Here is a 16,295-nt window from a genome sequence, read left to right on the forward strand (position 1 = left end):
GTTTCTCCCTAGATGGTAAGTTGATGAGCAATCATTGCAGAAAAGCAGACAACGGAGACCATGGTAGCATGTTCTACACTGGCTAGGAGGGGACATCTGACTTGCATCGTAGAAACACAAAACTGGACGTCCCTTAGACCAGTGCCTGATTCCCATTGGCTCCACCACGGAGATGCACGCAGGGTTTCCCTTAAATTCCACCCCATTCAAACGTGCATGCCTGTGAGCTCAGAAGTCTGGGAAGCTAGTTGTATATTTGTCAAGGAGACAGATTCTTGGGTCTGTACTTTTGTCTGTAATGGCTATTTGTTGACCCCGTGTGTTTTCATGAAAATTATCACCATTGATTAAGCTCATCAGTGAACCACTTCTAATTTACATCCTAAATTATCATCTAGTCCATAGGACCAGTGGGATGACTCACCAGTTTATGCCTGGGGGGTAACAATGCAAGGCCACTGTGTAGGTCTTAGGCTGTAACCTTGTATTAGGTTGGCGCAAAAGTAATTGTGGTTTTTGAGGTACCCCTGTGTCTTTGGGAGGATTTGTAGTTGACACTTAGGGACCGTGTAGTAAGTCTAAATACTGCCTTTTCTCTTGACGTCCTATCTCCATATTATGGACAACTGACCGGCACATTAACACAGATCAGTGGTCTTACCTCCCATTTAAACATGTAGGGAAACAGAATGGTATCCTTGGTTATTGGAGTGGCCACTTTTAGACTGGTCTTTGTCTCTTTCTCTTCCATCTTCTTTAGGGGACCATATTGTGGGCCTAATAAACACATGCCAATGAGCCAGCTATAGCATCTCATTTATTTTTATTTTTTTGAGACAGTCTCGCTCTGTTGCCTAGGTTGGGGTGCAGTGGCACCATCTCGGCTCACTGCAACCTCCGCCTCCCAGGTAGCTGAGGTTACAGGCACCTGCCATCACACCCAGCTAATTTTTGTATTTTTAGTAGAGATGGGGTTTCACCATATTGGCCAGGCTGGTCTTAAACTCCTGACCTCAAGTGATCCGCCCACTTCGGCCTCCCAAAGTTCTGGGATTACAGGCGTGAGCCACTGTGCCTGGCCTATAGCATCTCATTTAATCTTCAGTGACTTTGTCAAGGAAGTGTTCTCATCCCCATCTCGTGGCTGAGGAAACTGAGGCTCAGGGAGACTGAGGCAGAGGCACTGTTGAAGTGCTTACGTTCCAAGAGCTTCTGATGTTAATCTACATTTTAACAGAGGCCCCAGGGCAGCCAGAGGATCTTTCAAATTGGGGAAACCCTAGCCCAGGACTAGTACCCATAGAGCTGGGGCCACATCTGGTCTCTACCCAGTGCTAGGAGGCTGTTCCTGGACAAGTTGCCCCATCTTTCTCCGCCTTACTAACTTGACCTGAGAAATGGAACTCTCACCACCACCCCCGGAGATGTCTGTGAGGATGAAGGAAGGCACAGCGAGTAGCCACCTGTGGAGGAGGGTGTTTGGCGGTGGTCTGGTCCCGAGTTGATTTCAGGCCTCAGTTGAATGAAGACAGGCCCTGCCTCTGTCTTCCACAAAGAAGCTGACAAAGAGTGAAACTCTATGACTAAACAGGAAGCTGCACCTCCGAATGCTACAGACGGAGCCATCATGTGATGCTTTCTATCTCTCTGAGAAGGTGACAGAACAGGGCTTGGTTTCTCGAGTCCCCTGAGATAGCGCCATTGTGCCCCCTGCCCCCCATATTAACACTGGGCACCATGTGGTTTGGTGTTTGAAGGTTTGGAGAGAGAGCTCGTGTTCTGGCTGGATGGTCTGAAGAGCCCGGTCCCTGGGATTCCAACTAGATTCAAACGACTCTTCCAAGGGTTTGACTTCAGACCTGTGCCTGACGCCTGAGATCCACTTAAGTGCTCCTTAAATGAGTAGATATGGATAAAGTGAAAACATGTTGGTCATTACAGAACTTCAGAGCTGTCAACTGAGCAGGACAGGGAGTGGCTGCTCTAACATAAGTTCCAACAGGATCCCCCTGCTGTAGGGCCGGGGGTAGCAGTGGAGGTTGTTGGTTTTTGGCTATCTATCTGGGGTAAATCCAGAAGCATGTATGGGCGGGTGGGATGTGGGCTGTGAACAAGGACTCAGGGAACACACTTAGGTTGGCTGAACAACTGGAAAGAGAGAATGTGTGTGTTTCCCATCATGGGAACAGGTGAGACACGGGGAGGAGAGAGGGAGCAGGGGTGAGGATCCACAGATGGGTTTTGGCCCTGTGAAGTTCGAGATGACCTGTGGGCAGGTAGATATTGCAGTCTGAAGTTCAGGAGTGATGGTCTGAGTTAAAAACATTAATGTGGCCGTCGTCAGGATAGAGGTGGTATTTTAAGGCCCTGAGTGAATTATCCGACAGTACTGTCTGCTCTTGGACTTGGAAGAAGTCAGTTTCAAGTGGAGACTGGGCAGTTTAGTGTGGGAGCTGCCTTAGGGCCACATTTACCTGGAAATGTTTGCTTTGGGAGATGGCCTGAGATGCATGGTCAGAAAAGGAGGAGAGATGAAGTGCTTCTTTTGCCCCAGGGCAGCAGTAGCCAACCCCAACTAGCCAATTCCTATTGGAGCCTAACATTTGGAAATCCAGGCCTCTAACTGCATAAGCACTGAAAGGATCTCATTTAGTGAGCGTTCTGTCTCCCTTGAAGATGAGATTTCAGGGAGCTTATGCCTCTATTTGAAAAAGCATCCTAGTTTACTTGACATTTCTAATAACGCTACATTACTCCCTGTGAGAAATTGGACTCAGAAAACATTTCTAAATCAGGCATTTGGAATGGACTTGGGTATTCCAATTCGGCCAAAGGGGATTGGGAAGACAGGTGTTTTGAAAGCCACAGGCATTGTACAGCTGTAGAGAGGGGTTTATTTACAACAGACTCCCCAGGTCTCATTCTCTTCGAGCGCCTTCGTGGTTCTGATAGGGCAGGAGCTTTTTTTTCCATTGTTGACAAAAAACAGGAAGAAAATGTGCAGTTTTATGAATTTCCCTGACCACTGAGGTGACATCACTAGTAAGAAGGAAACTGGGGCCCAGTTTAGTATCTGTAGATGCCTGAAGGAAGATAACAGTTGAGTAGATCTTTAATGAAATTCTGATTTTCCTTTGACTGCAGCAGAAACCAGCTTTTTAATTTTCTCTTTGTAGTTGGCCATGATTTGAAACCCGATCACATACCCACAGCAGCCCTTTTGTCCACCCGGAACACGCTCCCCACAACCTGCACCCCACATAACGTAATGCACTTTGCACAGAGTCCCTCATCTCCATGATTATTACCCTAGTGTTGGGTTAATTCTGGCGCAAATGCTAAGATGTAAATGCTAAGATGTTGCAGAATTTTGGCTTAAACTACAGCCAAAGGGTTAAGTTCCCTCCTGGGCTTGGATGATATTGGCATGAGTTGGAAGCGTAAGAGAGATCAAAGGTGAATTTTTTTTTTTTCTTCTCAAAAATGATTTTGCAAATCTTTTTCAGAGCTGATAGACACACACCTTAGCTGGATACAAAACATATTATGAAACAGAATGACTGTGATCTTTGATCCGAGAAATCAAAGTTAAAGGTAATCGATATCTTCTGCTTCTCCTTTTGTTTTCCAGCTGTGTGTTTCCTTAACTTGAATTTTTTTTTTTTTTTAAGTATAAGAAAACTTGACAAGCTGAAGGCCCTCTCTTCTCATTCTCCTGCTCTTAAGGGCTAGACCCCTCCACTCCTGAAGTGGACACTCCTGGGGACCTCCCTGAGAATCTCAGGGTTGGGCGGGAGAAGGGGGGATGAGGCCCTGGTAACTTGCATGCTCCCCAAAATGCAGCAACGTCTTTGGAGCCTGCTCCTTTTTGGTTTTGCACACTTTGTTGTGGGTGTCCAGTTAAATGAGGCTCTCCATCCGTGGCGGGTGTTCGGCACTGGGGAACAGCAGAGTGGGCAGGGAGGTCAGAAAACCTACCTAAGAAGCCACTGAGGAAGCCCCGCCCTGTGCTTAGGTCATTTCCAATCCTGATTCCCTCCACTCAAGGTTTCAGCTCCTCCCGGGGGCTTCCTTGTTGTGGCTTTTGAAGTCACATGATTCTGCTACTTGATTTGAAATCAGCCCCTTGAACTGAGTTTCCCAGGGTGCTCGGCTGAGCCCCTCACCCAGCAGATCCACCTCGCTGGGCCTCCACAGAAGAGCCTGGCCGCTAAGACGACCTTATCGTGCAGGTTTCAGGAGGCCCTGGGGTGTGAAGTCCAGATGAGACATTGAGGAAGGTTGCATTACCTCTCTGTGCCTCAGCTTCTTAGATGCTGTTGCTGTTATTTAATCTTCTCCATATTCTAATTGGAATAAACCAGCACACACAATGCCCAGCCCATCTTAGAGCTTATATTAGCACACCCAGGGGAGCTGACGCTTCAGAAGCATGATTGCCAGAGGATGGGGCCTGCTGAGATGAACCCCTACTTCCCTATGGCAGAAGGAAGCCCTGGGGGGGAGGAGCACATTCTCCAGCCATCTGCCACTCTCCCTCCTCAGGACTTTGCATCCAAGGAATCAGGATAAAAATGCAAGTAAAATATCAGTGCTGAGGTTGTAAGCCCCTCAGGGAACTTGTTGAAGGGCGGTGCCTTTTTAATGTGTGTCTTGGGCTTGGGGACTTTGGCAAGCCAGCGGCTCAGGCCTGTGGCTGACTCTGACCAGCCTGACCTGGGAGGGGATTTACTACTGCTCATCACTCTTCAGACCCCACCCACAGCTTTGGGCTACAGTCCTATTGAGGGTTTTATGTTCTTTTCACTGAGCCTCACTCAAGTATGGCCAGGTTTCCCTGGAGAAGATGAACACTGGGAAGTTACTTAGCGCAAAGCAGAGGTCTGGGAGAGCTCTGTTTCAAGTAACAGGCCTTTTCAGTTTTGAGACAAGTCAGAGGGGAAGGGCCGGGCACGGTGGCTCACGCCTGTAATCCCAGCACTTTGGGAGGCCGAGGCAAGGTCAGGAGTTCGAGACCAGCCTGGCCAACATGGTGAAACCCTGTCACTACTAAAAACACAAAAATTAGCCAGGCATGGTGGCAGGTTCTTGTAATCCCAGCTACGCTACTTAGGAGGTTGAGGCAGGAGAATTGCTTGAACCTGGAGGCGGAGGTGAGCCGAGATGGCACCACTGCACCCCAGCCTGGGTGACAGAGGGAGACTCAAAAAGAAAAAAAAAAAAGTCACAGGGGAGGGCTCAAGACCAGCAGGCCTGGTTGCTTAGGGAACTTGCCTCTTGGCCTTCAGAGTCGCTTCCCCTGAGAACAGTTAGGACCAAAGGCAGAAGATCCCAGAGAGGACTTCATCTGCTTTCAGGTTCATGCATCCTGACCCAAGCATGTAGGGGTCGTGGGAGTGAATTCAGCAAGGCACTGCAAGGCAGAGGAAACAGTCAGTAGTGACTAGGGGGTGGTGCCTCGGGCCCCCTCTTGGCTCTCAGATTCTTTGATTTGGCCTGGAGAATGCAGCCCTCTCGATTCCCATCCAAGCTTGAGGAGTGTCTTTCTGGCCATGGCCTTTGTGGCTGGGCCCAGGCTCTCGTGGGCACTCACGTGGTCTCACTAGATTTTAGAAAACATGCTTGAGGTTTGAGCGAGAAGCAGGACCCAGCCTATCCGCTCCTTCCTGTTGCTGCTTTCTCAGGGGATTCAGTTCCAAAGTCAGCAGTCAAAGGGAAAGGGCCTAGAGTGAAATTCACCCTTGAAAGTCCTTTAAATTGCACCTGAAGTATTAATACATCTGTGGTGTTTTCCCCATGTAATCCTGAGCAGCCGTCCTGCTGCAAACTGAAGTTTGGGAACCTCTGAGCTCTGATAAAGGAAGGGAGGAGAAAGTACACGCAGGTGTCTGGGCCTTTTAGCAAAACAAACAGAAAATTCCTAGGGCAGAATGGGATGCTAACAGAAGTCAGTTTTAGCTTTTAGAAATCCAGTAAGAGGCACTGGCTTCCCCAGATTGCCACCCTCAAAAAGTAGGCAAAGAGAACACCCTGCTTTTTCTTCTTTGCCATTAGCTTATATATATACTAGGAGCTGACAAACTACAGCTCTTGGGTCGATCCTGGCCCCCAGCCTGTTTTGGCAAATGAAGTTTTATTGGAACGCATCTATGCCCATTTGCTTACTGTCTACAGCAGCTTTTATGCTACACTGGCAGTGCTTAGTAAGTGAGAAAGAGCTCACAAAGCTGAAAACATCATCTGGCCCTTTCCAGGAGAAGTTTGTTGACCCCCTGGTATATCATCTTTTTGTGTCTGTAGCCATTTTTATTAGAATACTAATATCCTTCTGAGTTGAAACACCTCTTTATATGTAAATGACTTTGTCACATATACTGAAAATGTTACACTATGTTTTGTGCATAATTTTTATATACTTAAGATCGGTTCACTTTTTCCTTTCCAGTTTCAGGCTTAGTAGTCACCCTGAGATCATTCTCCGTCAGTCTTTTAGGGCACCTCTCTCTAAGGATGATCAGAGACCATGGCAGACTCACAACTGCTGGCCTCAATTCTGTTCTGAGAAAGGGACACTTTCTCCAGCAGAGCACTTGCCTTTGTCACACGGCCTCTCCCTGCTGGCTAAGCAGAGTCTGCTATAGCCATCCCCTGACTTCACGCAAATGACACAGAGGATTCTGGGATCCCCAAAAGAAAGAGGATCAATACTGTACAGGTTAATTAAATGGGCCCTGAGTTCAAATCCCAATCCCCCGTCACCTGCTAGGGAGAGTATCAGTCTGCCTGTCTCTATTTCCCCATCTATAAAATGGGGATAGTGATGTTACTAGGAGCAGTGTGAGAATTAAATAATAGTCCCTGACACTGTATAGGGCCTGGCACACAGCTCTCAGGAAATGTGAATGGCTAGTATGTTTTGGTAGAGAGAAAGGCTCCAAACAAGTAACAGATCAGCAACCCATTTGTCAATCGAATGAAAAAGGAAAATCAGCTTCCTTAAACCAAGGGACCTAGGCTGATGGTGCACGGTCCTTGGGGTGGGCTAATGCAGGCATTAAGCACCTGCTGTGTGCATGGTGCCATGCATGAGTGGGGCTACTTGAAAAGAGTGAGGGCACCATGGCAGGAATGTGGGGCAGCTTCCAGGAAGGGGCAGAGCACTGCATGTGGCCCCATTTGGGAACAGGTAGGAGGAGAGGTACAGTTGCTGGCTTAGGGTAGATTACTGGAGGAATAAAATGCTGATGGCAATAATGCAGGAGAGTGGTTCAGCACCCAAACCTCAGAGGCCGACTTGGGGAGGACAATCCTGGCTGTGACCTGAAGTTTCCCAATCCCTTTCTAAGCTTCTGTGTTCTGTTCATAAATAACTGTTATTGAGTACTTCCCATGCACCAAGGCATCATCTAAGGGATATGCGGAGAAGGAGAGCATCAGCACAGCAGGGGATAGTGAGGAGACAGGAGTGCGACTGGGCTGGGGGTGGCCACCAAGGGGGGCTTTGCCAAGGAGGCTGTTTGAGCCTTGGGTGACATGAGCGAGAAGGAAAAGTGTTAGACTGGGGAAAGCATGATGCCACCCAGAGGAGCAGTGTGAGGAAGGTGAGATAAGAGGAGGAACAGGGCTGAGTGGGGGACAGACAGAGACCCGGAGAAATGGCATGGTGAAAGGACACTGGGGTTCCCCTGCACCCTGGAGCTCAAGTCTGCAAATGTGGGACCTCCCCGTGGACCCTGCATGAAGTGGTTGAGCAGAGACCCCCTCTCAGAACTTAAAGCTCAATGTGGCTCTACTCTGTCACCACCACCTAGCAGGCATTTCTGTTCTAGAACTTTCTCCTTGTTGGCAGTCAGGGGGAACAAGTGCCGAGATTTCAGAAAGAGGAGGTTCCTACCCAGAGAGGTTTGGGCGGGAGTTGAACTCAGGGCCACCTCACCACCCTCAACAGCAAGAAGGTCTAAGTGATAGGGTCACTGAATTTTCCAGATGCAACTCTTCACTTCTATCTGAAAGTAGCTCCCGGAAAGCAGGACCATTTGCATCCAAGGGGAGGGAAACATGCTTCTGCCTGCTTGAAAAGTTGTTTCCTTACTTCCCATCCCCTGCCCCAGCCCTGTGTTCTGAGAAGGGAAACAGCCCTTTGAGAGGGCCTTGGTGCCAGCGTCTCTGCCTACCAGCTATTTTTAGAAAGCTGAGGCTGTGGAAAGTTTTCATTAAGGATCCACTCCTCTCACTTCCTAGGTTGAGAAAACAGGAAGCCCTTTGGAATCCGGGCTTTGAAAAGCTTCACATGAAGCTGCTCCGACTCCACCTGCCCCGGGCATTTGGCTTTCGCTACATAAGTCCTACACAGCACGGTCAGCTCATCACCCCTGCAGGGAGCACTGAGAGTCCAGGCTGACAGTCCTTATTCAGCTTCTGGTTTAGGGCCCCTGGGAGTCAGCTGTTACCCGGTACACAGTAGATGCCCAACTAGTGCTGGTTAAATATATGAATTCGTCCTCTACATTCTCCACATGTTGGAAAAGTTATACATAATGTATGTATTTCTAATACATATCTAATACATATATACTGGTCTACAAACCAATACTGGCTGAACACTGGGCACTGTGATCTTTACTTGCATTATCTCATCCAAGCACCTCAGCAACCTGGGAGGTAATATTTTTAGATGCAATTTACAGATGAGGAAACTGAGGCACAGAGTGGTTATGTCACCAAGGCAAGTTTCACCAAGCAAGGAAGTGGCAGAGGTGGAATTCTAACCCTGGCTGGCTCTAGCTGTACATGCTTGTGGCATGCCTGACATTCTGGCACAAAACAAAGCCCAATGGTTGCAAAGCACGGAATTCAGAGTCCAACACGAAGCGTGGGGATTTTGTTAACCATCATAACCACCAGCTATTGAACACCAGGCACTGTGCTGGGCGCTGTTACCTACGTGAATGCTTAGCGTCCTCACAACAGCCTGAAAAGGTATGTGCTACGATTCCCACTTTACAGATGAGAAAATTGAGGCATGGAGAGATAACATACAGTCAGAGAACAAGCTGAGAATCAAACCTGGTTCATTCAGCTCTTTGCATTCCCCGCCTCTCACTGTTATGGAGGTTGCAGACCATCTGGGCAGGGGTTTTCCAGGGAAAAGCACCCTGAACCTAGGAGGGCCCAATTTTGACCATGGAGAGACTTCGGGCAACTCTGAACATTTAACCCTCACTGCCAATGTAACTTAAGGCTAAGGTGAGAAAAGGAAGTATGAGGAGGTATGGGAAGAATTCAAAGTCAGAACCAGGAAATGGGAAATGAACCTGCCTTTGATGGGACTCCCAAGGGGGTCTGCATCCTCATCCCTTCCACCCCATGACTAGTCAATATGGTCTACCTGCAAAACTGAAGGTGTAGGCATACCTTAGGGAGCATGCCTCACGGATGGGCTGTCACCAATAGCACCTTCTTCTTTCCAAGAATGTTTTAGGGAACCTTTTTGCAGGATCCACTATCCTAAGATCTCACTGCCCTAATTCTAGTAATTAGTACCTTACCCAGTGGCCAAAGTGGGAGAAGGTAGCTTGCTTCTTGATGCCAGTGACTGGTACTGCTCTTGGTTCCCTGCTAGGAACTCCACACATACTTCTGGAGAGGGAGGTGATCAAACTTTCCCGAGCTGGCACATGATCCTTCACCTGGTTGTGCTGAAATGGAAACTATGTTTATGTTGATGGCTAGTCAGTCTTTGGGGGGCCCTCACTTGCTCTCTTTGTAAGGGTTCCTCTTTTGAGAACCGTAAGTTTTATGGATCAAGAAAGAACCACGTTTTATCAGACTTAATAGGCATTTTCTGGATGTGGAAATAGTGGAAGTAGTTTGGTACACAATAGAAAGCCTCAAGCAAGACATCAAATGCAGAAGAGGAGAAAGTTACTTCAAACATGCCCTATGGCTCAAATCCATTTTTGCCACAAAGATTTCCATTTCTGCCACAAAGATTTGAAAAAGTTACCATTTGAGCAATTTTCACTAACAGATCTTTAGCACAAAATATTCCCTGAAGAAAATATGATATAGGAAAGCATTCCTTATATTAAAAATTGTCAAATATACAATCACAAGGAACAACAACAAAAAAGTATTTAAAGAAGTAGAGATGGGCAGAGTGGTTCATGCCTGTAATCCCAAAACTTTGGGAGGCTCAGGTGGGAGGATCGCCTGAGCTCAGGAGTTTGAGACCAGCCTGGGCAACAGAGTGAGAGAGACCCTGTCTCTATTAAAAACTTAAAAATGTAGCCAGGTGTGGTGGCGTGCACCTGTAGTCCCAGCTACTCGGGAGGCTGAGGCTGCTAGGAGCCATGATCATGCCATGAGCTAGATCAAGACCTTGTCTCAAAAATAAATAGCCCAATAAAGGTTCTAGAAAGTGAACCTGTTGCGTGTTTTCGGTGCCCTCTCACTCGCCCCATTCTCTCTCTCTCTCCCCCCTCCTCTTTTCTTTTGTAGTTAATGAAATTATCAGGAAGGAGTTTTCAGGACCTCCTGCCAGAAATCAGACGTAAAAGAAGCCATTATAGCAAGACACCTTCTGTATCTGACCCCTCGGAGCCCTCCACAGCCCCTCACCTTCTGTCTCCTTTCATGTTCATCTCCCAGCCCGGAGTCCACACGCGGATCAATGTATGGGCACTAAGCGGACTCTCACTTAAGGAGCTCGCCACCTCCCTCTAAACACCAGAGAGAACTCTTCTTTTCGGTTTATGTTTTAAATCCAGAGAGCATCCTGGTTGATCTTAATGGTGTTCCATCCAAATATTAAGTGCCTGCTGACCAAAAGCACATTCTGCACAAGACAGGACACTGGAACTCACCTGAGAACAGAGTGACTGGAGCTTGGGGGGATGGGCGGGGGACAGAAGATGTGGGTGCTGTGATTAAACCCCAGCCCTTGCGTTCGTTTTTCCAGGTCACAGATACAGCTCCTGTACCTTTTGAAGGAAAGGAGTTCTCAGAGCAACCAAAGGAACGTGACCCAAGAGCCCAGCTTACAGGCTGAAGAAACCCAAAACCCTCAATAGAGACAGAAACTGAACTGTCAGTCCTTAGAGCTCGCCCAGTCCATGCCACAACTGGGCCACAGCTAAAGCTTTATTTTTGAATTCTCATTCCAAAACCAAACTGTCCTGCCCAGACAAGATCACCTGTTAAGACTTCTTGGCGTTAAGTTATGACATGTATACGCGTTTGTTATTATTATTTTTTCTGCTTTAAAAGGCTAGCCAGGGCACCTAGCACTGGGGCTGTCTTGGCGAGCTGTTCTTTAACCCCTGCAGCACACAGTCCTGCTAACACAATTTCCATAGACTTGGGGGGCTGACCCAGGCTGCAGAGAGCAAGCACCTGTCTGCTGCAGCTGTACAACCTGGATGCTTTGCGAGGTTCCGGCTTGCTTTCTTCCTAGCAGCCAGAGTGCTTTTCCGTAAAGCAGTGAAGAATCTCAAGCATGTGCATTTCATTGAGGAATAGCAGAAGAGCTAAAGTAACCAAGAAAAGAAGTGCGGGTATTTTTGTTAAGTAAAACAGCCCAAGTGCTTCTGGAGGTGGGTTTCTACCAAGATAGAGGAAAAGGGCTGAATTCCCTCTATATCCTAAATTCAAAGTGGGACAGTCGAGCTCGGGATGCGCTTCCCAGCTTCATTGGTTAATTTGACCTGAACCTATTTAAAGATCCCTTCTGCCCCTGAAGACCTATCCGCACTAGAATTCTAACATGAAGAAATCTACTCGAATGCATCCTTTACTTTGAATGAGCTCTGTTCGGTTGCATGTTATATGTGATTTCCTTCCTCCCAACTGTTTCCACTGAGTGCACCCACAGTCTCCCCTAGTCTTCCTCTGTGGGTGTGATTTTTGTGATTTTTACAAACAAAACCCTTGAAGTTCTTGGCAGATGTGTTTCTGTTTGCATGTACTGCAGATACCCCAGGACAAGCGGGGGATTTATTTTTCAGCCATTCAGTTGTTTCCTCAACAAAGTGAAAATATTCTTAGCACTCAGACTGTACTTAGAGTGTTTTCTCAGTCCAGTCTGTAGGAAGAAGGCCTCAGAAGAAAGTCGTGGCCACTCAGTGCCCACTGTGGGCTTTGTAAGTCCTGGCTCTCCCGTCAAGGTTACCCAGGGGTAAAAGCTTCCTGGGAGTGGGGCCAGGTGTGCCTGGCACTCCAGATAGAAGACAAAATGCTCAGATTCCTGAGTGGGGCCAGGTGTGCTTGGCACTCCAGATAGAAGACAAAATGCTCAAAATGCTCAGATTCAGGCCTGTGCACTTGTTTGCAACCTGTTGGTCAATACGTAGCGTTTATTTTTCCCTAACAATGAACGACCTTTCCCTCACCCACCCTAAGCTCAAAGACTTTAGCAAAATTCTCTTTTAAATAAACAGAATGCCAGTAAGAGGTTGACCCCTACCATAGAACTTCTGGGATGCTAAATACTTCCTCACGAACAAAATAAGTTCTTATATAAGTTCCTTATACTAGCAGCTTCACCTAAAGAATTTTCTCTCCAGCAATATTGACTTCACTGGGGAAAAGCCAGGAGTGTGTGGTGAGTGATTAGTTCTCACTTGACCTGGCTAGGACTGGCTAGGAGCCATCTTTTGTACATGAGGGAATTTGGGCTTTCCTCAGTTATCTGAATGTTTTACCCAAGTGCCTTCCTGCTATTGTAGCAAAGTAGCTCAGCTTCCTTGTCCACAGGGTGAAAAAGGACTAATGCATTTTCCATCAGTTTTCTAACTATGTTAGCAAAAAGGGCCTCCTGGTAGCTCAACCTCCTATACGCATGTGTGTGTGTAATACACACACAAATAAACCCCTCTGTTTTTCTAAGACATCTTAGCTGGATATTATAGGAAGCACTTTCATAAACAACTGTACCAAATCGCAAAGGAAAGAGAAACAAAAGCATTAGATTTGAGACATAAACAGGCAAGAGAAAGTGTATTAGGAACTGACAGCTATCAAGGAAGTTTTGTCAGTTACAAAAGCTAGGAGGAAATTTTGCCAAGAAGGATGGCTCATGAAATATTTCCATTATGGGAAGAGGCAATAAGATCCTCTAAGAGAATGAGAAAGTAGGGGTGTCTAAATGGTAAAGATGGGTGTGTTGCACGTGTGTTAGAAGGATCTCAGTTAAGTGAAGGTTTGCACTTGCTACATCTAAGTTAATGTAAATAGGTAGCACTCTGACAGGTCTACCATGTTTTGCTGAATGTAGTATATTTGCAAAGTTTGCAAGTCTTCCTGTATTGTACAAAAATGCTGCTGCTTGATAATATGTATAGCAATCCAGATTAGTATGTTATTAAATTTTATTTTCTTACCTGTATTTTTATGCTTTTTACCTGTCCTCAAAATATTACACCCCTGTTGGAATTAGATTTATATTTATAAATGGTCATAAATCTTTTTAAGTGTCTCTTTTTACACATAGGTTGATTTTTTTTTTTCTTAAGAGAAATGATGTATTCTTGAAACATTTGTTACTTATTCCAGGAAACAAAAACCCATATAATAAAACCCCCACTCAGAGCCTGTTAGTCACCTCTCTAGAAGATGGCATCTCAGGAGAAGGAATGGCTTCGTGGAAGAAGGAACCACCCTTTTTCTTGCTCAAGAATTATGCTGACTTCAGCCCTGAGCCTGGATCTAGTCACTGAGAATCATCAAGTGTCTAGATCCTCCCCCCAAAATAAGTAATCTAGTAGGTGATTTCGATTTTAAAAAATAGACACCAAAACCCTGCCTGCATTGTAATGGAATTCGAAAAGAATTCATGTTCACAGAACCCAACTTTCAGGCTAATATTTACAGAGGGGACCAAATCTAAATCCTGGTAGATAACTCCTGTATGCTTTATCCAAAGGACATCCACAGTTTTCCAGCATAGCCATAACCAAGGATGAATTGATTCCTTCAAAGAACTGGGAGGCACGGATATTGCATTTTTTGTTTACATCCAGTAGCCAAGACGCCTCAGTGAGCCAGTCTTGGGCAGAGGCTGTCACATTTAGGCAGATTGGAAGTTGGTATGTTCTAATTCTCACTCTGGACTACAGTGAGGCTGAATTTATCATGTCAAAAAAAAAAAAAAAAAAACTTTCCAAGTGCTTTCTATTGCTCAGAATTGAAAGAATGTTTTCATTTCAAGTTTACAAGAGGCATGGATGGAGTTGTGACGTTCTTGACAAGCTGGGCTAACCTTTCCCGAACTTGTTTCCCGGAGGCAAGGTGCTTGGTGACCCAGCGCATCTTAACCTTGGGTCTCCCAGGCTCGAGGCTAGGGCATTACCTTTCATGGAACCAAAACAGCCAATTGCATAGCAAGTATTTTCCTGAATTCCAATTAAATGCTTAAGAAAAAGCAGCATCCTATAAAATTGTGATCATAAACATCCATTTCCCTCAGCTTTTGTGAGTGCCCTGACTTACAGCCAACATCACTCTTTAACTCAGCCTGTTTAAAAACAAACTTTTCTGGTGGTTGATAACAGAGAGTTGCTCCCTGAGCCGTCAGGGTCCTGAGAGCTGGAAGTGAAAGGGTTATTAACATTCTACCTTTATGCAGCTACTGGCTGACTAGAATAAACTCCCTGCTGAGTTCAAGCTTTGAATGGAATGGATGCAAATGATGTTGTTTCCATTAGAGCAGTTGCTCACAGCATTCTGATTGGCCTGAGCAGACCGAGGCTATGGCTGTTGGAACAAGCTTAGCATCCTGGACATCTTGTCAAAGAACCTCACTCACCCCTATGGCCTCTGCAGCCCTCAGAGGAGAGAAAACCAGTACAATTCTCCAACCAACAGAGGTCTCTCCAACATGGTGCTGCTGGCAGGCTTAGGTTTAGAAAATCCTGACTGTTAAAGGCGTTTGAATACATCACATTCCTATGCAAATGTTTTTAATCTCCAGTTTAATGTAGTTTATTTTTCCTATATGTAAAGTATTTTTATACGGCTTGTATCATGATAGTTTAGCAATAAAACCGTTGGAAGCAACAGCTACTTTGGTGTATCTTTCTTTTCCAGAGAGGCTACTCAAGTATCCCCTTTACATTTCGGGCTCCCTCAGCAAGGAACATTTTGTGTGTGCACATAAGTGTGTGCGTTTATTCCTCGTCTCAGCCCTAGGAGGTAGTCTTAGCCCTAGGAGGTAGGTACAGTCCCACTGTGCTTGTGACTCAGGCTCAGAAGCCACTTGTCGGAGGTGACAAAGCCACATGGTCAACCTGAATTTGTCTGATTCTCTCCAGCACAGCTCTGCTGTAATCTGTGCATTCATGAGAGAGATTTATGATGCCCATCTTAGACCAGCTTTCCAAGGGTCGCAAAGCATTCATAGTCAACTGGGCTAAGCCAGCCACTTGGAAGGCAAAAGCCATCATTTTTATTTAAGCATCTTGCAAAATATCAAAGTTAAAGAAAAAAAAATGCACCTTATACCTTCAAACCCACAAACATAAGTACTAGAACCTTCTAGCCAAGTTCCTCCTTAAAACAGCTTTTGCCATCCTGTAGCTAAAGCACCTAAGAGGTTTGGAAGTAGCTATTTTTAATGTCTTAATATGGTTCGAACCTCCTCCCACCCTTTAACCCCAGGGAAATGGGATACCTGCCCCAGGCCCTGTGCTTTAGGGACCCACTTCACCCCACCATATCCCCGCACTTGGAATGTCTTCCTGGGAGTTTTCCAGCCCCCCTATTCCAGTGCCTGTAACCAGCACTACCAAATGGGCAGGTGTCCCAAGCTCAGACAGGGACCTGCATGGGTCCTGGCTGCTGGAAGTGCCCTATCTTGAAATAGCCTTAGTCTCCCTCTGGTGGCTGGGACCAGCTGGCTCCCATTTCTCCCCTTCAGATGCCCCAAAGAGCTCTAGAACCTGCACCTACAGGGTCCAGGCCAGCTTCCAGAAGAGCACCCTGGTGAGCAGATTGCTCCTGATGGCTGGTGCAGTATTTATTTTCATTGTGATTTTTGTGGGATGGTGTGAGACCGGATCACCAGAATGGTGCTGATTTAGGAATGGCTCAAATTGCTTATGCAGACAGGGGCCCCACAAAAAATATCCGCCCAGGGCTACACCTAAGAGGCAACTGTGCCCCACTAAGATGATTGCTGCCGCTGCGGCCAACTGTTTTGCTTTAACTCACTTTCTGAAAACTTGACACCACTTCTCCTGAATCAAAAGTCAAAATCACTTAAGCAGAGGACAAGGCTAAAACTATACAGTCACTTTTAA

At 46.4% G+C, this 16,295-nt stretch overlaps 1 protein-coding gene across 8 annotated transcripts in view; it reads left to right on the top strand.

Annotated features, from left to right (window-relative positions):
- NFATC2 (nuclear factor of activated T cells 2) overlaps positions 1 to 13,460 on the top strand; it is a 154,485-nt gene extending 141,025 nt beyond the window's left edge. For 5 of the 8 annotated variants that reach the window (XM_063634203.1, XM_055266585.2, XM_063634204.1 and 2 more), the window contains exon 10: positions 10,501 to 13,460. In XM_063634203.1, the coding sequence (XP_063490273.1) occupies positions 10,501 to 10,556 (56 nt within the window). In that variant the 3' untranslated portion in view covers positions 10,557 to 13,460. Of the gene's footprint in view, positions 1 to 3,506; positions 3,595 to 10,500 lie in introns of all 8 variants that reach the window. The other 3 variants (XM_055266588.2, XM_055266587.2, XM_055266589.2) reach the window with 3 other exon arrangements.
- The last annotated feature ends 2,835 nt before the right edge of the window (positions 13,461 to 16,295 follow it).

This window comes from Symphalangus syndactylus, chromosome 24 (genome assembly GCF_028878055.3).
Source record: "Symphalangus syndactylus isolate Jambi chromosome 24, NHGRI_mSymSyn1-v2.1_pri, whole genome shotgun sequence".
Lineage (NCBI taxonomy): Eukaryota > Metazoa > Chordata > Mammalia > Primates > Hylobatidae > Symphalangus > Symphalangus syndactylus.